The sequence below is a fragment of the Lolium rigidum genome, chromosome 1, assembly GCF_022539505.1.
Source record: "Lolium rigidum isolate FL_2022 chromosome 1, APGP_CSIRO_Lrig_0.1, whole genome shotgun sequence".
NCBI classification, from domain to species: Eukaryota; Viridiplantae; Streptophyta; class Magnoliopsida; order Poales; family Poaceae; genus Lolium; species Lolium rigidum.
The window spans coordinates 155,914,205-155,938,261 of record NC_061508.1 but is presented as its reverse complement, the minus strand read 5'-3'; the positions used below and the strand labels follow the sequence as shown (position 1 = coordinate 155,938,261).

Sequence of the window (24,057 nt, the reverse complement as noted above, 5' to 3'; positions counted from 1 at the left end):
ATCTAATCGCTAATTTTGAATTTTTACATGAATGTTAGTGTTTGTTGAATATTTGTTTATTTAAGAATAACAAAATTATCATTTTAAATGTATAATATATAATAATACATTAAATATAGGAATTGTGTCAAATATAATGTTGGGCATGTAAGTATGATATTCCCCATAATTTTAGGTTTTTAGAAAAATCAGGTAATTACTTCTTGCATTAAACTTCTCATAATAATTACTTATATGCAAATGTGCTTCTAAAAATATAATAGAAATCATATTTGTGTTTCTCACTATTTAACATGATTGTTTCAAATGTTTGTTTATTTTAGGTATTTCTAGTATTTATTCTTGTTTTGGGTAATTAATTCTTAAAAAGGTCAAATTGACCAACTAGGATATGGGCCCATGGGCTAGCCCACTATACCAACCCAAAAGGACCAACCGGCCTAGCCCGTTGTTGTTAGGCCGGACTTGACCCGTCTTTCTACTCCAATCACATGCACACACACCCACGCACGCACACTGTCTCTCTCCCCTCAGAAGAAATTCATGGGTTCGGTGATTTTTTTTAAAAACCCGTTTTGTGCTTATATTTAGCTTGGGTTACTATTATCTTTATATCTGAAGGTTATTCACAAAACAAGATTAAGTGGTAGGTCAGCAACCCCACCTTTAATACGGACTGTGTATTCACCATTTGACGATAGAGGAAGGAAGTTTTGATATTTTCACCGAATTGGAGTTTTCACTAGATACTTCGCCATCTTAATTGTGCGATAATATTCAGATATAAAGGTTATTGGGTGTGAAAACAAATAGAAGCCACTAGTGAAGAAACGTTCATTGGTTGTCAGGAAAATCCCTAAATGGTGGAGTACATAGTTTTCTTACGACAATAATTTCCCACCAAGAAACAATATTAGATACAGACATTCGCACGAGGCAATGTGCTGATACTTTTTATTGAAAAAGAAATGTAGTTATAGAAACCTGCACACGAGCTTGCGTCAGGATAAAAAAAAGTAGTTACTCCTACATAAACCTCTAGGCAACAAAGGGGAATCAGAAGAGAAGTAGGTAGACACTCATGCCCTGATACTATACTAGAGTAGTACTTCATAATAATTACCTAATTATACATTATACTATGGCATCTAGCTACACTGAAAAGGACAGTACACGCATACCGGCCGGGAACATACCGGCCTATTACAGCAGCAGGCACATCTCCAAAACGGGACACTACACAGTTTTTCACATCTCAAAATACACTCACTACAAGCACTAGTAGAAAAGTAGCGGTGGCTACACCCTCGGTCCAGGTGGATCAGACGGCACGCCTCGGCCTGAGCCTTGCCTCCAGCGGGGCCGCCATCTCGCAGGACAGCCCAAGCACCTCCGAGAGATCGACGCCATGTCCATCAGACGACGGCGGCATCCACTCGAACTCATGCAGTAGCGTGGCGACCCAGAACCCGACGGTGGCGATGGCGAGCGACTTGCCGGGGCAGCTCCGCCTGCCCGACCCGAACGGCGCCAGCCTGAGGTCTGAGCCCGTTATGGAGAACTCGGCGGCGGCGTGATCCCGCGACGGTCCGGCGAGGAACCTGTCTGGCCTGAACTCTGCCGGCTCGCTCCAGACGGCCGGGTCGTGCGTTATGGCCCACATGTTGACCATGGCGGTTGTCCCGGCGGGGACGAGGAAGCCGCCCACGTCGACGTCCGACGTGGCGAGGCGCGCCCAGGAGAGCAGCGGGCCCGGCGGGTGCAGGCGCAGCACCTCCTTGATGACGGCCTGGAGGTAGATGAGCGAGGCGGCGTCCGACTCGGTCACGGTCTTGCGCCGCCCGACCACCCGGTCCAGCTCCTCGTGGACCCTGGCCTGGACTTCCTGGTGCATCACCATTCGGGCCAGCACCCACTCAATCACCACCGCCACCGTGTCCGTGCCACGGAAGATCATCTCCTGCAACGACACATCAAATGAAATTAGTCACAGGCCAGGTACAAGTTAGTTATCAGACAGGTTATAAGTAAGTGAGAGTTCGTTTTTGTGTTGAAAAGCTAGCGTGATAACATACCCAGAGCACGGCGATCATGTCGGCGTCTGAGAGCTTGTCGCCGCCTTGGAGCGAGAGCAGGACGTCGGTGAAGTCCGTCACGGCCAGGTCGGCGTCTCGTGGCGCGCGGTGCTCGTCGATGATCCGGCCGACGAAGCGGTTGACTCGGGGGACGAGGGCTGAGCACCTGGAGCGGGTCCTCTGCAGGTCGAAGCCCGCGAGCCACGGGAGGTGGTCGGACCAGTTGAGCTGGCCGAGGAGGGCGTAGCCTTCGTCGACCAGGCTCCTCAGCTCCGCGGCCTCCTCGCTGACGGCCTCCAGCTCGTACCTGCGGCCGAACACCGACCACATGACGTTGTGCAGCGACGCACGCTTCACGAACCTCCGGGCCTCGACGACGACGCCGACCGCGACCGACGCCTGCATGGCGTCCACCATCTGGCGCGCGATGGCGGCGCGCTGCGCGGCCGAGGAGGCCACCTGCCTAGGCGAGAAGAGGTGGGACGAGGCGACGCGGCGGAGCGTGCGCCAGTAGGCGCCATGGGGGGCGAAGCCGATGGCACGGTGGAACAAGAGCCCGTACGCGGACTCCTTGACGGGCCGGTCGGCGAAGGCCGGGCTGGCCAGCAGGTCCCTGGCCACGTCCGGGTCGGCGGTCACCACCATCCGCGTCTCCCCGACCGAGAACGCCATGAGCCGCCGGCGCCTGCCACCGTCTCCGCACGCGGCCGCGGCCGCGAGCTTGCGGTGCGCGAGGCCGGTCATGAGGCCCATGCTGCCGATCACGGGGAGGCCACGAGGGCCCGGGATGCAGGCAATGCCCAGGGCCTGCTTCCTCGTCCAGCGGTACCTCCCCCACGCCGCGCCGCCCGGGGACGTCCAGTGCAGGAGCGCCGTGACGACGCAGGCGGCGAGCAGGACCGCGACGAAGCCGGCCACGCGGTAGGGCTCGCCGCCGTATTTCGCCGCCAGGGAGACGTACAGCAGCCAGCCGCAGTCGTCCGACGGAGCCATGCCGACGTAGGTACGTACGTATGTGCGCGTACAAGTTTTCTTTTGTTTTGTTTCCGAGCTAGCTCGATCGGTCTCGCGTGTTGAGACTTGGGAAGGGGAAGTGGGAAGAAGAAGACCAGACAAGACCAGACCAGACCTGACCGGTGAGGTGCTTGCTCGAGGAGTCAAGTCCCGTTTGAGTTTTGGAGGACGAGACCGAGGGGCGGGTGGCTTTTTATAGCGGCGGGAAGAAGCGGAAAGTGTGCACAAATGTTTTCCTTACTTTGAGATTTTTTAAAATTTTAAAATTTCACGTTTTAAATCTCAAAAATTATGACGTTAAATATATGGATAGACTTATACGGGTGGGGTGTATGAAAAAAGTTTCGTTAAAAAATAGTTCATATTTTGAATAATATAAAAAGATAAATTTCTGACAGTAAATGGTACTCCCTCCGATTCATATTAATTGACTCTAATATGGATGTATCTAGACACATTTTAGTTCTAAATACATCCATATTGGAGTCATTTAATATGAACCCGAGGGAGTAGTAAAATTGTATTACAGCAGTGTATCCCTTTATCAGAAATTTGTTTATTTTGTGTTTCTCAAAATTTAAAGTATTTTTTATCAAGACTTTTTGGCATACACTTTTGATGAACATATCTATTTACATATTTAATGCCAGAATTTTTGAAAACATAAAAGTTTGATGTTTTAAAATTTTAAAAAAAACTGAAAGTGGAGGAAGCATTGGTGTTCATGTACACCAAATCCATGTCTAGGGAAGAAGTGGCTACGGCGGTCGAGATGGCTTGATCTGTCTGTCCTGTCCTGTAGCTTTGGTGGAGTGGAGAGGAGAGGAGTATATGTTTTAATAATACAATAATGGTGGGAGTGGAGTTAACGGTTTTCTTGTACCGTTAGGGCTGCTTCAGTGCTCCTCCTAAACGAAGTTTAAGGGTCATAGTTGGCTTTTTCCTGTGTTGGGTCCGCTGAAACCTATATCCAACCAATGTATACCCGTCTATATTGAAACGGCATGTGTACCTCGTGTAAGAAAAAAAAGGTCACGTGAGCAAGAGCTTTATAGGACCTTTTATTTTGATATACGCACGTGACCGTAGATACGTACAAAAACAGGGTACAACACAATACAGGCCATACGGATCTGTACAGGGTTGTACGGCCGGTGTACCTACACTGAAATTACGATCGTGCCCCCACTTACAAATAGGTATAAAAAAAATCTCCACCATTATTGTGTTTAATGAGCCTACAATTTTGCAAGGGAAGCAGCGGCGGAACAGAAGTGGTACCGTTGATAATAAGAGCATCTCCACTCGTCTCCCCACAGAGCCCCCCACGGTCACTTTTTTTCATCCGGACGGCGAAAAACGGCCCAGTAAGGCCCCCGGTTCCTCGTTTTGGTCCGGATTTGAGCCTATTTTCGTCCGGACTCCCCATGCCATCCTCGGTTTCCCGGGGGTCTCCCGGGGACTCCGGATGAAGCTAAACCAACCGCCCACGCCCACGTGTCTCCTCTTTCGTCCGGATTCCCCGAGCCATCCTCTTTTCCCCGAGAAACGCCGCTTGGGGAGCACACGACTGGAAATATACTCCTCCCCACGCCAAATCTTCCTCCAATCCGGATGAAAATTTCGCCGGATTTGGGCGTGGGGAGCCCCAACGAGTGGGGATGCTCTAACATCGCTGCCCGGCCGTGATTTGGCTTATCATCGCCGCCGCCGCCTGGTGCGCGTGGGTCCGGCGTGGAGCGCCACTCTCCGGCGGGGCCCCACGGCACGTGAAACGCGCGATGTGGCGGCCCACACCGCAGCCAGCGTCGCCTCCGACGGCACGCACGGCCATACGTCGCGTCCGACTGACGCTTTGCTGCCCTGCCGGCCGGCGGTCACGTCCAGTCTCCGCCTCCGTCGCGACCTCACGGCGGCTGGCGATGTGCACGCACGATCAACGATCGGTGCGACGTACAGTACGGCACCGAGTCAGATCGCTGTAGGTCGGTGATTAGTTGCGAGACGGGGGGCCATGCTGCCGGCGAGCGAAGCGGGACGCGACGCCTGGAGGCGACGGCGCGCCGCGCGGCGCGGCGGGTCCGCCGGCGAGTGATGGCCGTTAATGTCGACCGGTGGAGCATTGATCAGTCGACTTATGTGCAATTAGAGTGAGTTCAATTCTCTGTGGTTCGTGGCAGCGTGAGGTGTCCATGGTTCAATTGGATCATGTACGGTGCAGGAACACACATCAAGGCCGTACCATATTGGGCAGGCCAGTTCTGCATAGAGGAGGACGTAAACCCTAACCCTAACAGTGTCCGTTTGCGGGCGGCCCAACGGTGACCCGTAAACGAACCGTGTCATGGGGATACGATCTATTTTTGAGCAAATTCAATCTAAATTCAGGGTGGGTTTGATGTCTAGCGGGTAGGCCGCGTGTTTGAGTTGTGCGAGTATTTGTTCATCCCAAGCCCTCCAGCCAGCCACTCCCTCGGCTGCACCTACTCTTCCCAGCTCCCACCCATTTTACCCTCTCCGGCGCCGCTTCACTAGTTTTGCTGGCAAGGGCTTATCCGACCACTAGTTTCGGCCGCTTATCGAGCAGTACACATCATCGTCTCTCGTCGCTATTGTCTGATGGCATGGCCACACGCTAGAGGCAAACGCTCTCGGTCATCTCCACTCCTTTCCCGTGGTCCGCAACGCTAGCAACCTGTTCGACCAATATCCTCGCCGACTGACAAGGTAATTTTGCAGGCCATGCAATCCCCTATCTTAAAGCGCATACGTATGAAAACCGGTGCTCATAGGGTGAGTTGGTTGATACAGAGCCCGGACCACCGGAAGACTTGGTCTGACAATGTGTCGATGACATGGTAGTAGAAAACTCGTCCAAACTATCCGCCATTAGCTACGATAAGGTACAACGCACTATGAGCAAATGTAGCAACATTCAGTTCCAAATAGAGCAGCATTCATTCAGTTTCATCCGTATCCGCTCTGTTTTTATGCTTAACGTAAGCTTTTTTAGTCCCTGCATATGCTCTTAATTTGTTGGATCAGACTTCAGAGATAACGAAGATTGGGTACTCATGCGCTTCACACTTTGCAATTAGCGGATGCCTCCATCAAAGTTGATGGTTGGCAGGTCAATCCCGGGCAATTTTATGATTTACCGCATTTTTTTTGCACTTCTATTCTTTACCATTTTCTATGTTGGCACACTTCAAAAAAAAGTGTGGCAAATCATAATTATTTTTGTCAATCCCAAACCGCAAGGCACTTCTTCCCCCGATGTGCTCACCTTTTGGAAGATTTAGAATGGGAGCAACCATACGAGTTAGATAGAACTAAGAAAAGAAAGAGGCGCGCCTTCGGGTGCTCGTAGGAGCAAAGTGTTTGGGTGAAATATTGCCAAGAGAAGGTATGCTTTTGTAATATTGGAATTGTATTTATTATCTTATCAAAAAAATTCATAATTAATAGTTTAGAACAAAGCTTTTCTCTCTTTTTTCTGAAGAAAAACTTGGCGACTCGTGAGTCTCGTGCATCTGACTCTATGTATATCATATTGATCAAGAGGAGGCAAACACGGGAATGAATTTTGCTATAGAGTTAAACGCACTTATATGCATGTTGGTTGCAACATCATGAACAATTTGACAGATCGTGATCGTGTGCATCTTCGGTTTGATCAACATCAACATGAAGCGGAATGGTCGGTGAAATAATTAACGAGGTGATTGGATCACTTCAACAGATTGTCGCTTGTATGATCATTCAGGCATGCAGTATGACGCGCACTACAGCGCACGGCGCATATTTCCGAACACATTCTGCATTTTCCATTGAAAATTTGAAATCACAACAAGTCCAAAGTAAGTATTTTTTTTTTCGAGTACGCAGCTACTAATAAACATATAGGGAGTGCCCTAATTTCAAATGAAAAGATGATTACTTTTAAAAATACTGATCCAATGTACTACGTCGTCAGCTCAACTCAAGGTAATGATCTGCAATTAACTATGACGCATGCCAACATCGGTGTCGGCCTGAAACTAATCACCAGCTGTTTATACCAGTTCGTAAACTACCACTAGATGTCATTGTTAAGTGGATCATGCAAATCGTTCATCGTATGTGCGACGGGGTCGTCCTGCCGCCTTTTGGCTGCCTTTCTGATGCTTCAAGAGGTCAAGCAGTACTAGGTCATTAGTAAACCAGAGTAGACTGTGTTCTTCTCCTTTGCTTGTTATGAAGAGTTGTCTGTGACGATCCAGAATGACATGAGCAGGGAAGGTCTATCGACGATCGAGTCAAATCCGACGCATGCCTATGTACATTGAAACATCGTCACCGTCGAGCGGTGATCTGTGTTATCCCTCGTTATCATGACAATATCAACTAGCAATTCGCTGATCATCTGATGCATAGATTAGCCAGATCGTATCATCTTTGCAGATTTTGATTAGGTTTATTAATATAATTGACCTAGTCGTGGTCTCTTGCTTATATATATACCCCAATGCTCCGTCGATATAGTCTGTTCCGTTATGCCTTAGTTTGTTGCATCGAATATACATGCCGACAATATCATTCATGTTAGATAAGAAAATACACACACTGACACACTAACACACGGATTGGTCCTCCATCAACGTGGTTTATAGTTTCTTGACGTTTACTTGTATTTTGTCTTTTATTTTTTCTTTTGTCAATCGTCTGACCTTGTTTAGGCTGTGTGCATTTTAGTTATACATACGCTAGGAATGCTTAAATTTTCTAAGTAATAAAACATATTTTATTAGAAAAAAAGGGTTTTATGTTCTCGTGCACCTGCTTCGTTAGTTGTGCTCAGTTTTCTCCAGCCTCTTAATTTTTTTCTCAGTTTCCCTCCAGTTTGAAACCCCTCGCAGACGCTCGGACGGGAGTGTTGTCGTCAGGTCAGAGGCCTTACCGTTACCATTAATCTGACGGGTGGGGCTGCACAGAGGGCAGTTCCTCTCTGACCGTCTCGTGCTGACGGGTAGCCATCCATCTGTCGCTGACGCGTGGGCTGTTTTATTTTCTGATTGTATACGCGGTGCTGCCAATGACAAATGGAGCCGCTCTATAGGGCTGCCGCAGCCAATGACCAGTGGGGTCGTCTATTTTTCAGGAAAAGACATATATTGCCGCTCTGTGGGGCTGCCGCAGCCAATGACCAGTGGGGTCGTCTATTTTTCAGGAAAAGACATATATTGCCACTCTGTGGGGCTGCCGCAGCCAATGACCAGTGGGGTCGTCTATTTATTTAGAGAAAATCATATATTCCCGCTCTATGGGGCCTCTGCAGCCAATGACCGCCGGGGTCGTCTATTTATTTAGAGAATATCATATAGAGCCGCTCTTTGGGGCCGCCTCAGCCAATGGCAGGTGACTATTTTCGCAGCTTAATCTAAAGTGAACCTTATGCTAAACATGGTGCATCCCGATGGTGACCTAGCAGTGGCGGCGAGCATAGCCGTTCTGACCATGCCGATATCGGCATCGGCATCGGCATCGTTTGTAGGTTGTGGTGCTTGAATCATGGTGGAAATTTCGATATTATTTTTTACATGCATAATATATAGAAAATAGCTAGATCTCTAAATCGATGCATATGAAGCTACATATATATTCTTGGTCATAATCCCCTTATCTAAAGGGGATGGATGCATGGCTTCACGTCGTCGTCGCTTTCATCGTCGTATCTTCGTCGTCCGAGTAGTAGTACTTCCTGCACATTGTTCCGTCGAACACCTTCACTGTGAGCACATCATCGCCTTCATACTTGAAGTGTACGAAGCAGCCGAAATCCACACCGTGCGCGATGGCGAAATTCTCCCAGCCCTTGTCGAGGTACATCCGGCCTTGTCCGTGAAATAGGACCTCCACAGTCTAGAGACGAGGACCGCAGTCAGCTGCTCGCAGATACACCTTAGCTGGCTCCTGGCCGTCAAGATAGTCCGCAAACTTTTTTGGGAGTGCCTGCAAAGAGATCGAGCGTCGATCGTTTGAAATTAAAGGTTTTTTAGAACATGCCCATAATTAATCACATGCAACATATATGTGGGAACGCATACGTACCTTCTTGACCAAAGGGTCTTCATAGACGGCGATGAAGAACTCCTCTATGATCAATGGCAGTGTTGATGGTGGTGGTGGCAATGATGATGATCCACCACCCCGGCCGCCCCGTCCCCTTCCCCTTCCCCTTTCGGTCGGCGTCCGAGACGTGGAAGCCATGGCAATGGATCTAGTGTATGTGAAAAAAAGAAGAGAGAGGCAGAACCTATTGACACAAGGGATGGCCGTTGTGGGTGTTTATAAGGGAGAGATGACCGTTGTAGGGGTTTACACAATAAATTAAGGAGGAGGTGACCGTTGTGAGGTTTACACAATAAATTAAGGAGGAGATGACCGTTGTGGGCGTATATATCTCAACAAAAAAGTAATGCGGACTATCTTGAGGGAAATGAAACTTCGTGATATAGTTTATCATTTTACCGTGAAAAGTAATGCCTAAAAGAAATGCTAATTCGTGATAGTTTATCATTTTTAGCGTGACTTTTAATTGACTCGGATTCAGTATAACTTTATACTAAATTTGAGTCAATTAAATAAAACAGGAGGGATGGCTACAAGAAATCGGTGATGGTTTATCATTTTTTGCGTGGAAAGTAATGGCTACAAGAAATCGGTGATGGTTTATCATTTTTTGCGTGGAAAGTAATGACTACAAGAAATGGGTGATGGTTTATCATTTTTAGCGTGGAAAGTAATGGCTACATGAAATGGGTGATGGTTTTATCATTTTTTGCGTGAAAAGTAATGGCTACAACAAATCGGTGATGGTTTATCATTTTTTGCGTGAAAAGTAATGGCTACAACAAATCGGTGATGGTTTATCATTTTTTGCGTGAAAAGTAATGGCTACAACAAATCGGTGATTGTTTATCATTTTTTGCGTGAAAAATAATGCCTAAAAGAGTTTATAATTTAGCTCGTGAAAAATAATGCAGAAAACCAAACTTTAGCGTACTGGGTAACCGCCGACAGAGAGAGAGAGGGTGGTGGCCCCGACCAGAGTGAGAGATAGGGGTTATCCTGCCCGTTAGATCATACGATCAACGGTCGGCGGGCACGATCCGCGTGACATGGGCTAGACCAATCAGGGAAATGTTGGGCGTCTTTGAGAATTTGTGAAGGGAGATGGCAAAACTGAGTAGTATCAAGAAACCAAGGGCAAGTGAGTAGTAAACAGACTAAGGGATTCAAATATGAGATTTACAAAATAGAAAATGCGTGTTTTGTACAATGAAACCCATCTTGGCCTACCTCAAACTATTTGCGATACAAATATACATTAGTGTGAAAATTATGGCCTCATTCAGACAAAATATGTTTTGGGGAAAACTGTTTTGGGTAGGGCTTATTGTGGAATACCATGCACCTTCATAGCTACTAGGTGATTTAAGAAGTGGCAATCTATGGTAAAACTTGATTTATCTACGATTGTTATGGTTCCCAACGGTGGCAGGTCGCGTAAGAAGACTCCATGAGTAAGTGCCACTCTTTTTTGAAATTTTTTGCACACTAAATGACTCATTTAACTAGTTAATCCCATTTGTTGACCAGCCACTTGAGAGTAAACCTGAGTATATTGCACTAGCCAGTATTAGCACTCAAGGGGAAAACTGAGCACACACAAAATGCTAGTATATGACTCGAGGGTATTGATGCGTGTAGTTGACACGTCCGTTGGGAACCCCAAGAGGAAGGTGTGATGCGCACAGTAGCAAGTTTCCCTCAGTAAGAAACCAAGGTTTATCGAACCAGTAGGAGTCAAGAAGCACGTTGAAGGTTGATGGTGGCGGAGTGTAGTGCGGCGCAACACCAGGGAATCCGGCGCCAACGTGGAACCTGCACAACACAATCACAGAACTTTGCCCCAGCGTAACAATGAGGTTGTCAATCTCACCGGCTTGTCGTAAACAAAGGATTAGATGTATAGTGTGGATGATGATGGTTGTTTGCAAAGAACAGTAAAGAACAATTGCAGTAGATTGTATTTCAGATGTAAAGAATAGGACCAGGGTCCACAGTTCACTAGCGGTGTCTCTCCCATAAGATAAGCAGATGTTGGGTGAACAAATTACAGACAAATATCCTTAGACAAAGCATCGATGTTTTATCCCTAGTGGCAACAGCACATCCACAACCTTAGAACTTTTTGTCACTGTCCCAGATTTAATGGAGGCATGAACCCACTATCGAGCATAAATATTCCCTCTTGGAGTCACAAGTATCAACTTGGCCAGAGCCTCTACTAGCAACGGAGAGCATGCAAGAACATAAATAACATATATGATAGATTGATAATCAACTTGACATAGTATTCAATATTCATCGGATCCCAACAAACACAACATGAAGGATTACAAATAGATGATCTTGATCATGATAGGCAGCTCACAAGATCTAACATGATAGCACAATGAGGAGAAGACAACCATCTAGCTACTGCTATGGACCCATAGTCCAGGGGTGGACTACTCACACATCGATCCGGAGGCGATCATGGCGATGAAGAGACCTCCGGGAGATGATTCCCCTCTCCGGCACGGTGCCGGAGGCGATCTCCTGAATCCCCCGAGATGGGATTGGCGGCGGCGGCGTCTCTGGAAGGTTTTCCGTATCGTGGCTCTCGGTACTGGGGGGTTTCGCGACGGAGGCTTTAAGTAGGCGGAAGGGCGGAGTCGGGAGAGTTACGGGGGGCCCACACGCTAGGGCCGCGTGGGCCCCCCTTAGGCCGCGCCGCCCTAGTGTGGCGGCTCCCCGTGGCCCACTTCGTCTCCCCTCCGGTCTTCTGGAAGCTTCGTGGAAAAATAGGCCCCTGGGCGTTGATTTCGTCCAATTCCGAGAATATTTCCTTACTAGGATTTCGAAACCAAAAACAGCGAGAAAATAGCAACTGGCTCTTCGGTATCTCGTCAATAGGTTAGTGCCGGAAAATGCATAAATATGACATATAATGTGTATAAAACATGTGAGTATCATCATAAAAGTAGCATGGAACATAAGAAATTCTAGATACGGTTGGGACGTATCAGGTATACTTGAGTATGTCTAAATTTCCAGGGTTAGACTCGAGGACGGGTGTTGCGTTGCAGAAGTGGAAGACGTGCAATTGTTGACGTGTGTCGCGGTGCAGACGTGCAATAGTGGACGCGTAGGACGCGGGTCACATTTAGGACGCGTAAGCCCCTCTCTCCCTCCCTCTGCACACAATACGTCTCATTCTCGCTCACGCACGAAACCACGCCTCTCACGTCCCATCAACTTCTCCAAATCGAAGGAAAAAACCCCAACCGCCGTACGCGCGCTCTCCTGCCGGCTATGGAGAAGAAGAATGCGCCGGCGGCCATCGCCCCCGAGCTCGTCGCCTCCGAGCCCGTCGCCTCCGAGCCCGTCGCATCCGAGGCCGTCGCCTCCGAGGGCGGTGCATCCAAGCGCGGCGCCTCCTTGAACTGGGTCTCTCTCATGGCTGACGGACCACTTCACAAGATCGGCGAATGCTTACTGGCGAACGAGGAGCACGTGGACACCTACTCTGCTATGAGGCAAGTCTGTAGAAATTGGCGCTCAGGTTTACCTGAGCCCGACGTGCACCTGCACGAATGGATCATGGTAGACCACACCCTTCCACGCGCCGCTGAGTTCACCTTCCTCCAACTCGGCACATCCCTCTACGTCACCATAGATCTATCGGAAGTTCATGCATGGTTCAAATTCCTTCATATCTATAGGGTTAATCTATTTTTATTTTCAATCTTAAACATCTTAGTGCTGAATGTTATCTTCATCAATATATTTTAGATACTACTTCGTCGGCTTTTGCCGTGGCGTCATCGTGCTTGCCCAGAAGAACCAGCCGCACAAGATACGGCTTCTGAACCCACTCACAAAGACATCGAACACTATGTTTGAGGCGCAGATGCCATTTGTTTTTCTGGATTCAGTCGTTGTAATGAAATCCCCGACTATGGTCTTCGTTTCCGCACATTACCCGGAGGGAATCGCTTGGGTCAATGAGAGCACTCCAACTAAGGATATACATGAAGATTGGGGAGAAGGAAGATTTTTGATCGAGCACCACTCTCTGCGTTTGATGACCCACAAGTATAGGGGGTGTATCGTAGTATTTTCGATAAGTAAGAATGTCGATCCCAACGAGGAGCAGAAGGTGTTGACAAGCAATTTCGATGAAGGATTCACTGTAAATGCTCACAGACAAGTATTCAGGGGGTTTTGATGTAGCAGATGAATAAAGTACGAGTAAGTAAAGTGCGAGAGAAATAATTGCAGCGAGTGGCCCAATCCTTTTTAGCACAAAGGACAGGCCGGTTTGTTTACTTATAATGACCAAACGTTCTTGAGGACACACGGGAATTTAGTCTAGTGCTTTCGCTTCATATTGCTGATTAATCTTCATTGTTTTGATAAGTGTTGTGTGGGTGAACCTATGCTAATGCACCGTCCTTCCTAGGACTAATACATACTTGTGATTATACCCCTTGCAAGCATCCGCAACTACAAGAAAGTAATTAAGATAAATCTAACCACAGACCTTAAACTCGAGATCCCGCTATCCCTCCCGCATCGATATACCAACGGGGTTTAGGTTTCGTCACTCCGGCAACCCCGCAATTAGCAAACGAATACAAGATGTATTCCCCTAGGCCTATAAATGGTGAAGTATCATGTAGTCGACGTTCACATGACACCACTAGAAGAATAACACCACAACTTAAATATCATAACATTGAATACTAACCAACATACTTCACTACTAACATTTAGACTTCACCCATGTCCTCAAGAACTAAATGAACTACTCACGAGACATCATATGGAACATGATTAGAGGTGATATGATGATGAATAACAATCTGAACATAAACCTTGGTTCAATGGTTTCACTCAATAGCATCAATAACAAGTAGAAATCAATACCGGGAGAGTTTCCCCTATCAAACAATCAAGATCCAACCCTAATTGTTACAGCGGTGACGAGGTGCAGCGGTGGAGATGGCGGTGATGATGATGGAGATGATGGCGATGACGATGGAGATGATGTCCAGCTCGATGACTATGACGATGGCGTCGATTTCCCCCTCCGGGAGGGAATTTCCCCGGTAGATTTCAGCCTGCCGGAGAGCTCTTTTCTCTCTGGTGTTTTCCGCCCCGCAGAGGCGGCTGTGACTCTTCGCGACTATCTTCTGGAGCTTAGGTTTTCGGGACGAAGAAGTACGCGAAGGAGAGGAGGCCAGAGGGGGCTGTGGGCCCCCTCCCCACAAGGCGGCGCGGCCAGGGCAGGGCCCGCGTCGGCCTATGAGGGGGGCCCATGGCGGCCCTCCTCGACTCCTCCTTTTGGCTACCTCCGTCTTCTGGAAAAATAGGATTTTCAGTATAATTTCCGTCAGTTGTTGATCTTCCGAAATATTGCATTCTGACGGTGCTTTTTCCAGCAGAATCCTGACTCCGTTGCGCGATTCTCCAATGACCATGAAACATGCAAAATAGATGAAATAACATAAGTATCATCTCTAAATATGAAAAGATATCAATGAATAACAGTAAATTATGATATAAAATAGTGATGCAAAATGGACGTATCAACTCCCCCCAAGCTTAGAGTTTGCTTGTCCCCAAGCGAAACTGAGCTCAGTAAACAAGACCACATGTTTATGGAGTGAAGAGTCGATAAATCAAATACGGACAAGAAGCATCATATATATTAATTCACACAAGATATTCTAGTAAACAACTTCCTCATATAATTCAACTTGAAACAAGTAGAAGGTAATCACAAATAAAGGTGCATAAGAAATCAATACTGGTGATGGCAAACTTCGTTCTTGGTCAGAGAACAGTTAACAGATTATTCTTATCCATTGAGCAGTGCTCTCATATTAGAGCTTATAATAAACTTGCATACTCAATCATAGTAATCTTCTCATAATCATTGATAACTTTCAAAGCTATATTCATTCAGATAAAACTTGTACTAAACAAGGAAGAATAAAGGGATTTCTATTTTCGTGCCCTCGGGTCCTTAGTTGTGCTCAGTTTTCCCCAGCTCCTTAGTTTTTCCTCAGTTTTCCCCAAGACCTTGTCCGAAACCCGCAGAAGGAGCTCGGACGGAAGGAATCCGTTAAGTTGGCCGTTCCGTGCCGACGAGTGGGGTCGTGTCGTTTGTGGGGCCGCGTCGTGTGGGGCTGGTAGGAAAGAACCGCGTGGGACAGGACGAGACCATGTTTGTGTGGCCGTAGCGTGTGGGGCCGTAGCGTGTGGAGCCGTAGCGTGTGGACCCGTGTGGGTCCGGGACGTGGGCACGAGTGGTTTCGTCTCTTTCGCCCAGTATTAGCAGCTTTCAATGTACCTTTTCCTCTCTCTCGCTCGATCTCATTCATATTTGATAGCCCAAATTGGTAGCAAATCTAGAGCAGCTTCTCCTTCTGTTTTTTAACGATATTCATTTCTTTATGCCTTCGTTTTTACCCAATCAGGTAGGAAATCTAGGGCACAAATCCAGAAAAAATATAGGATAAGCTGCATACAGCAGCCAACATAGCATAGATATATTCACGACAGATCCAACAAGTAGTACCGATAGAACCCTACAACATAAGCTACATTTTACATGAATTTAAGCTGCTCTACGTATAGAGCAAGTCACATACAGAGAGTGCGAGAGGCATGTTCAACGCCTCCGAGGTTGCGCCCGTGACTCGCCTCGGAGGTTGCGCAGTGAATCCCAAGTGCTTTGTGTTTGGCCATGAACGCATGCACGTTCACCGTCGTTCCAACTCTAGCGCCGCATCCGCCAATGGATTCAGCATGGTTCACCAGTGCAGTTGAAGTCGGTGGCGCGGAGCTTCCTATTGCGTAAGGGGCACTTGTAAATGCCTCGAGCAAAGGGGCCATCGTAATGGCCGGACTGGAGCCTCCTGAGGACGTGACGAGTCTTGGTGTGGAAGGACTCGTCGTCGTTGTCGACGTCGCTGCTCTGCACCTGTCACGTAGCACCAAAGATCGTGCAAAAAACACGGAGTCAATTGCAACGATGATGGAACAGAGAGTGAACAAAGATCATGCATGATAATATGGGCTCGAAAAAAAGAGGTAGCCTCAGTTACATTGGACACACTTATATCCAGGATTTGAGTGAGTAAACCAAAGATCATGCACAACAAATTTGAACACACCAATTGTTTACCGACCAAACCTCGAATCAATTTGTGCCCAAATATTCATCATCATCGGCACAAATCTTAAACAAAAGCAAATCACAAGCACTAATAACGCAAGATCTAACATAAAAGGATTGAACTAGGAACATACGCACCCTAATAACGCTAGATCTAACACAAATGGATTGAACTAGGAACAGACGAACCCTAATAACGCTAGATCTAACACAAAAGGATTGAAATGGGATAAGAACAAGGGAGCAAAGGGTTACCTCCGGCTCGTCGTCGACGATGCCGGTGTCGTAGGGGTTCTCCGGCGCGTCGTACGGCACTGGTTCGTACGGGTCCCAAGCGACGGGGGCCTGGACGGTGGCGGCGGCCGATGCGCCGGCGGCCGATGCGCCGGCTGCTACGTTGGAAGCAGCGACAGGGGCCTGGATGGGGGTAGCGGCCGATGCGCCGGCGGCCGATGCGCCGACAATGGGCATCTCATTCTTCTCCATCGCCGGCGGTTTTCTTCGGGGTTTTTTCTTCGGTTGTGGAGAAGATGATGGGACAGGAGAGGCGGTTGCAGTGAGAACGTGCGTCGAGGGAGAGGAAAAGGGCTCTATAAAGACGAAGGTGGCGTGTACCGCAACACGCGTCCGCTATGCATGGCTGCAGCGTGCACCGCGACACGAGTCTAACCCTGGGACGTTTGGTGTACTCAGTTATAACCTCGGGCCTTATACAGAAATTTTATCTGTACTCAGCTTTCCCTCGAGTACTTAGACCGGCAAGTGCAATATACTCAGTTTTACCCTCAAGTAGCTAGTCAACGAGAGAGTCAACAAATGAGATTAACATATCTAATTGAGGCATTTCATGCGCAAAAAAATTCAAAAAATAAAAACATAGTGGCACCTACTCATGGAGTCTTCCTACGCAACCTGCCACCAAGAAAACCTTAACAAACATATATAAATCGAGTTTTACCACAAATTGCCACTTCTCAGAATCACTAGTGTAGCTATGAAGATGCATGGTTTTCCACTCAAACCCCTTTGCAAAACATCTTCCCCAAAAACATAGTTTGTCTAAATGATGCCATAATTGTCACACTCATGTATATTTGAATTGCAAATAATTTGATGTAGCCCAATATGAATTATATTGTACAAAACACGCATTTTTCATTTTGTAATTCTTTTTGTTTGAATCCCTTAGTCTATTTACTATTTATGTGCCCTTGGATTGTTAGTACTACTCAGTTTTGCCCTCAAGTTCTGTCACAAATGCTCTCGAAGCCCAAACTTATCCCGATTGGTTGAGCCGTTGTCACACGGATTGACTCCACGAACCGTTGATCAACCGATCTAACAGCGATATACCCCTCCCCGTCTCTTTGTGGCCACCCTCTCTCTCTCTCTTCGTGGCCACCCCTCTCTCTCTCCGTCGGTGGATGCATTATTGTCACCCCTCTAACAATTATCAACTATCTTTCGCTTTCCTTTTTCTTTTAGGGGATATAGTTTTGGCATATAGTTTCGGTAATTTGAAACGGCCCAAAAGTGGTATAATTTCGGTATAAACATGAGACATACATATTTGCGGATTTCGGTGAATGCATTATTGTCACCGCTCTAACAATTATCAACCTTCTTTCGCTTTCCTTTTTCTTTTAGGGGATATAGTTTTGGCATATAGTTTCGGTAATTTGAAACGGCCCAAAAGTGGTATAATTTCGGTATAAACATGAGGCATACATATTTGAGGATTTCGGTGAATGCATTATTGTCACCGCTCTAACAATTATCAACCATCTTTCGCTTTCCTTTTTCTTTTAGGGGATATAGTTTTGGCATATAGTTTCGGTAATTTGAAACGGCCCAAAAGTGGTATAATTTCGGTATAAACATGAGGCATACATATTTGCGGATTTTGGTGAATGCATTATTGTCACCCCTCTAACAATTATCAACCATCTTTCGCTTTCCTTTTTCTTTTAGGGGATATAGTTTTGGCATATAGTTTCGGTAATTTGAAACGGCCCAAAAGTGGTATAATTTCGGTATAAACATGAGGCATACATATTTGCGGATTTCGGTGAATGCATTATTGTCACCCCTCTAACAATTATCAACTATCTTTCGCTTTCCTTTTTCTTTTAGGGGATCCCATATAGTTTTGGCGTTTTAGTAATTTGAAACGGCCCAAAAGTGGTATAATTATCAACTTTTTTAGCATTCCAATATAGTTGGTAATTTCGGTGAATGCACACACTAACTATGAAAACAACTACAAGTACATGTAACTGAATAATGAATTTGTAACAAGGTATCCCTTGTAACAACTTCTAGCGCCCGGTGAGCAATGATAAGAATCCGATCGCAATTATACAACGAAAAAACAACCAGCCATCAGATTAGCTTGCTTCTTCAACTCGATCAGCTTCCTTAACTCGCTTGTTCATTTTCTTCAGTTCTCCCTTCACTTCCTCCAGTCCTACATTGGGAGCATTAGGCATAATCGGAACGGCTCCTCTCTCGCCGCCTTCTCTACAGCAAGTCCCCCCCTCCCAAATTGCGCTCCCCAATAGCGCCAATTGATTCCTGCAATTGAAGCCTCCGAACGTACACATCGATCCACTCGAAATGCCTGCATTTCTTCAGGATCTGAAAACAACAACGGGAACCCTAAATCCCAAATTTGAGGGAATAGGAAGAAAATAGAGAGAAAACAGAGAAATTGGAGCGAGATCTAACCTTATCCCCCTCTCTATATGGCAAGCTCTCGCATGCAAGGAACTCACGTCCACGGTTGCCATTCTCGTCCGTCTTGCTGATCGACCGCTTCGCAGGCTCCCGGCGTGGGCGGTCGGGGCATCTTGTTAAAGGCACGGGTCCATACCGCGGCCATGAAGAACGGGAGGTCGAAGAGAAACTAGACATCACCCGCCCGCCGGAGAAGGGCTGCCGCCGGCGGAGAAGAAGAACAATGGGGCGCGGGGAAAGAAAGGGGAAGCAATGGCACGGGCACGGGCTGGCTCGGGCTCCCATTTTGCAACGGTCACCCGGGTAAGCTGTGGGTCCGGCGCACTAACGTGGACAAGTTGTGGGTCCCACAATGATCCGGATAAGTGAAGACGTGTCCACTCGCGGGGCACCAACAGCGGCCCCACTTGCCAGCACCAACCAACGTCAACTAAACGGGATTCCTTCCGTCCGAGCTCCTTCTGCGGGTTTCAGACAAGGTCTTGGGGAAAACTGAGGAAAAACTAAGGGGCTGGGGAAAACTGAGCACAACTAAGGACCCGAGGGCACGAAAATAGAAATCCCAAGAATAAAAGGCATGATTAAGTAGATCACAATATAGATGGTTGGATCACAACAACCCAATTGCTTGCTAAAGATGGAGGGAAATAGGTTTACTGACTCAACATGAAAATAAAAGAAAGGTGCTTCGCTGAGGGAAGCAGGGATTAAATCATGTGCTAGAGCTTTTAAAGTTTTGGAATCATATAGGGAGCATAAAAGTAAAGTTTTGAGAGGTGTTTGTTGTTGTCAACGAATGGTAGCGGGTACTCTAACCCCCTTGCCAAACAGACTTCCAAAGAGCGGCTCCCATGAAGGACGTTATCTCTACCAAGCAAGGTAGATCATCCCTCTTCTCTTTTGTTTACACATGTACTTTAGTTTATTTAAGGATGACACTCCTCCCAACCTTTGCTTTCTCAAGCCATGGCTAACCGAATCCTCGGGTGCCTTCCAACATTTCACATACCATGGAGGAGTGTCTATTAATTAAGTTGCTTACTGATGAATCAGGGCAAAACATGTGAAGAGAGTTATTAATGAGAGTTAATTAATTGGGGCTGGGAACCCCGTTGCCAGCTCTTTTTGCAAAATTATAGGATAAGTGGATGAAACCACTAGTCCATTAGTGAAAGCTGCCCAACAAGATTGAAATATAAAACACCACATACTTCCTCATGAGCTATAAAACATTGACACAAATAAGAGATGATAACTTTTGAATTGTTTAAAGGTAGCACACGAAGTATTTACTTGGAATGGCAGGGAAATACCACATAGTAGGTAGTTATGGTGGACACTGATGGCATAGGTTTGGTTTAAGGGTTTGGATGCACGAGAAGTATTCCCTCTCAGTACGGGTTTTTGGCTAGCAAGGTTGATTAGCAAGCATAAGAGTTGAGGGAAACAAACAAATATACATGTGATAGAAACAATCATGCATCTTCCTTGTAAGCACAAACAATTTTAACTTCAGAATACTAAGCTAGGAACTAACAAGAAATATAATAACATATCTACATGTACTTCCTCTTTTCTAATTAAACTCAAAGTGTTGTTGCTATTGACCAATGCTAAGTTTGCCAAAACCAAATAGATTTACTCAATGCTCCCAAAGTGATACCAATACTAACAACAAGATCAATCATATAATTGAAATTGCAAACTAAAATAAGATGTGCAATACGTAAATGATAAGACTTCTCATTAATATTCCATAACGATAACTCACACCAAGGGATACATAGATAACCAACTAAAGAGAGATACTTCCATACCGCAACACATCTTATATGATAACTTCCCTACTCATGATATGACACTATTTGATAATAAAAAGGTAAAAGATAGTGATGATGTGATACCGCGGCACTCCCCCAAGCTTGGAACAAACCAAGGGGGTGCCAATACCAATGATGAATTACTCCTCCGGCGGTGGTGATGAATTCTTCCCATCATCAGACTTCCAAGGAAGAGGCTCTCCATCAACAAACGACATCTTGGCCTCAGGAATCCTGAAACTAGCAGCATAGCTTATGTATTTAAACCTGTTTTCATACTCACAGTTTTGATTTTGAACAACATAGAGTTGAGCTTGGAGTTTGTTGGTGGTGTCGTGAAGTGAGAGGATATCGTTCCACAGCTTTGCAGTCTCCTTCTCGTGTTCATCAATAAGTTCAGACACGATCTTGTGGAATTTCCTCCTTTGCTGAGCTGAAAAGGTTGGAGGCAAGTACTTGGATAAAATAAAGTTAGCATAATCAGCGTACCAAGGACTATCTCGCGAGCTCACCTTTATTACAGCCAATTGTTCATTTGGAAAACTATCATTAACAGGAACAGGATCATAAGTAATATTTTCCAATCTAGACAAATTATCAGCAACAGGATTATCAGCACCTTTCCTATCTATAATATGTAAATCAAATTCTTGCAAGAGAAGCACCCATCTAATAAGCCTTCGCTTAGCATCTTTCTTTGTCATAAGGTATCTAATCGCAGCATGATCAGTATGAATTGTAACTTTTGAATCAACAATATAGGATCTAAACTTGTCACAAGCAAAGACTACAACTAATAATTCTTTTTCAGTTGTAGCATAATTTCTTTGAGCAGCATCAAGAGTTTTGCTAGCATAATGAATAACATTCAATTTTTTATCTACTCGCTGTCCAAGAACAGCGCCTACAAAGAAAATCACTAGCATCACACATAATTTCAAAAGGTAAATTCCAATCAGGAGGTTCAACTACAGGAGCAGTTGTTAAGGATTTCTTTAGAGTTTCAAAAGCTTCCTTACAATCATTATCAAAAACAAAAGGTTAGTTTCTTCATTAAAACCCAGCATGACCAAGAACACTACGAATACCTTTAACATCCCTAGGATAGGGCATCTTCTCAATTGCTTCAACTTTAGCTCTATCAAGTTCAATACCTCTCTCGGAAATTTTATGTCCCAATACAATTCCTTCATTAACCATAAAGTGGCATTTCTCCCAATTAAGAACAAGGTTAGTTTCTTCACATCTCTGCAAAACTTTATCAAGGTTTCGCAAGCAATTATCAAAAGAATTCCCATAGACAGAAAAATCATCCATGAATACCTCTACAATATTCTCACAAAAGCCATGAAAAATAGCAGACATGCATCTTTGAAAAGTAGCAGGAGCATTACATAAACCAAAAGGCATACGTCTATAAGCATAAGTTCCATAGGGACAAGTGAAAGTAGTTTCTCTTGATCTTTAGTTTTAACAGCAATTTGTGAAAACCCAGAATAACCATCAAGAAAGCAAAAATGAGTATTTTTAGACAACCTTTCTAACATTTGATCAATAAAGGGTAAAGGGTAATGATCTTTCTTAGTAACCTTATTAACTTTTTGATAATCAATGCACATTCTATATCCTACAACTACTCTTTGAGGGATGAGCTCATCATTATCATTAGGCACAACAGTCATTCCTCCTTTCTTAGGAACACAATGCACAGGACTAACCCATCTACTATCAGCAATAGGATATATAATACCAGCTTCAAGAAGTTTTAATACCTCATTCCTTACCACATCCTTCATCTTAGGAATTAGACGGCGCTGATGTTCAACAACAGGCTTTGCATCATCTTCCATATTGATAGCATGTTGGCAAATTGAGGGAGAAATCCCCTTCAAATCATCAAGAGTATAGCCAATAGCTCCTCGGTGTTTCTTCAATATTTCCAATAACCTTTCTTCCTCAATCTCTGAAAGGTTAGAACTAATAATAACAGGATATATTTTCTTATCATCAATATGAGCATATTTAAGATTATCAGGCAATGGTTTTAAATCAAAAACAGGATCCTCCTTTGGTGGTAGTGTTGTACCTAGATCTTCTACCGGCAAGTCATGTTTAAGAATAGGTTGACGAAGGAAAATTTCATCAAGCTCATTTCTTTCTTCCTTAAAGACTTCACTCTCACTATTCTCCAAATGTTGTTGCAAAGGATTATTAGGAGCAAGAGCAATAGACGCACACTGTTCAACTCTAAAATCATTATTAGGCAATTCAGCTTTATAAGGAGTTTTGGCAAATTTAGAGAAATTAAACTCATAAGATTCACCAGCAAATTTGGTCAAATTTTTCTCTTTCTTGCAATCTATAACAGCTTCACAAGTATTTAGAAAAGGTCTACCAAAAATGATAGGACAATACTTACTAGCAGCAGAACCAAGTACTAAAAACTCAACAGGATATTTAATCTTACCACATAGAACTTCCACATCTCGAACAATACCAATTGGAGAGATAGTTTCTCTATTAGCTAGCCGAATAACCACATCAATATCTTCAAGTTCACAAGAACCAATTTCATGCATGATCTCCGTATAAAGCTCATAAGGAATGGCACTAATACTTGCACCAATATCGCATAAACCATAATAGCAATGATCACCAATTCTAACAGATAGCATAGGAACACTAGTTTTCCTAGACTTATTAGGATGCGAAACAATATTAGAAGCATCTTCACAGAAAATAATATGACCATCTTCTACATTTTCAGTCACAAGATCTTTAACTATTGCAACAGCAGGTTCAACTTTTATTTGCTCTTCAGGTTCTATAGGTTTCTTTTCACTTTTATTAACCGCACTATTTATAACAGAATACTCCTTCATTTTAGCAGGGAAAGGAGTTTTTTCAATATAAGCTTCAGGAATAACATGATCAACAGTTTCAATTACAACACATTTATTTATAGATGAATCAATTTTATCTTTATACGGTTCATGATACTTATCAAAGTTCTTCTTAGGCAATTCATAATGAGAGGCAAAAGCTTTATAAAGATTTACAACGACTTGAGAATCAAGACCATTAGTAGCACTAATATTACGAAATTTATCAGTATCCATAAAAGCTTCAATGCATT

At 45.2% G+C, this 24,057-nt stretch overlaps 1 protein-coding gene across 1 annotated transcript; it reads right to left on the bottom strand.

Annotated features, from left to right (window-relative positions):
- Positions 1-913: 913 nt before the first annotated feature.
- On the bottom strand, positions 914-3,237 carry LOC124682619 (cytochrome P450 78A9-like). Its single transcript, XM_047217268.1, has 2 exons — positions 2,076-3,237; positions 914-1,960 (listed from the first exon to the last, which is right to left on the bottom strand). The coding sequence occupies exons 1-2, from the start codon at positions 3,066-3,068 to the stop codon at positions 1,322-1,324; spliced, it is 1,632 nt and encodes a 543-aa protein (XP_047073224.1). The 5' UTR covers positions 3,069-3,237; the 3' UTR covers positions 914-1,321.
- Between the last annotated feature and the right edge of the window lie 20,820 nt (positions 3,238-24,057).

Excerpts from the sequence above, each read along its gene's own strand:
- LOC124682619 (XM_047217268.1), bottom strand. The coding sequence starts at position 3,068 with ATGGCTCCGTCGGACGACTGCGGCTGGCTGCTGTACGTCTCCCTGGCG. Across the intron at positions 1,961-2,075 it reads ACATGATCGCCGTGCTCTGG|GAGATGATCTTCCGTGGCAC; the intron begins GTATGTTATCAC and ends GTGTCGTTGCAG.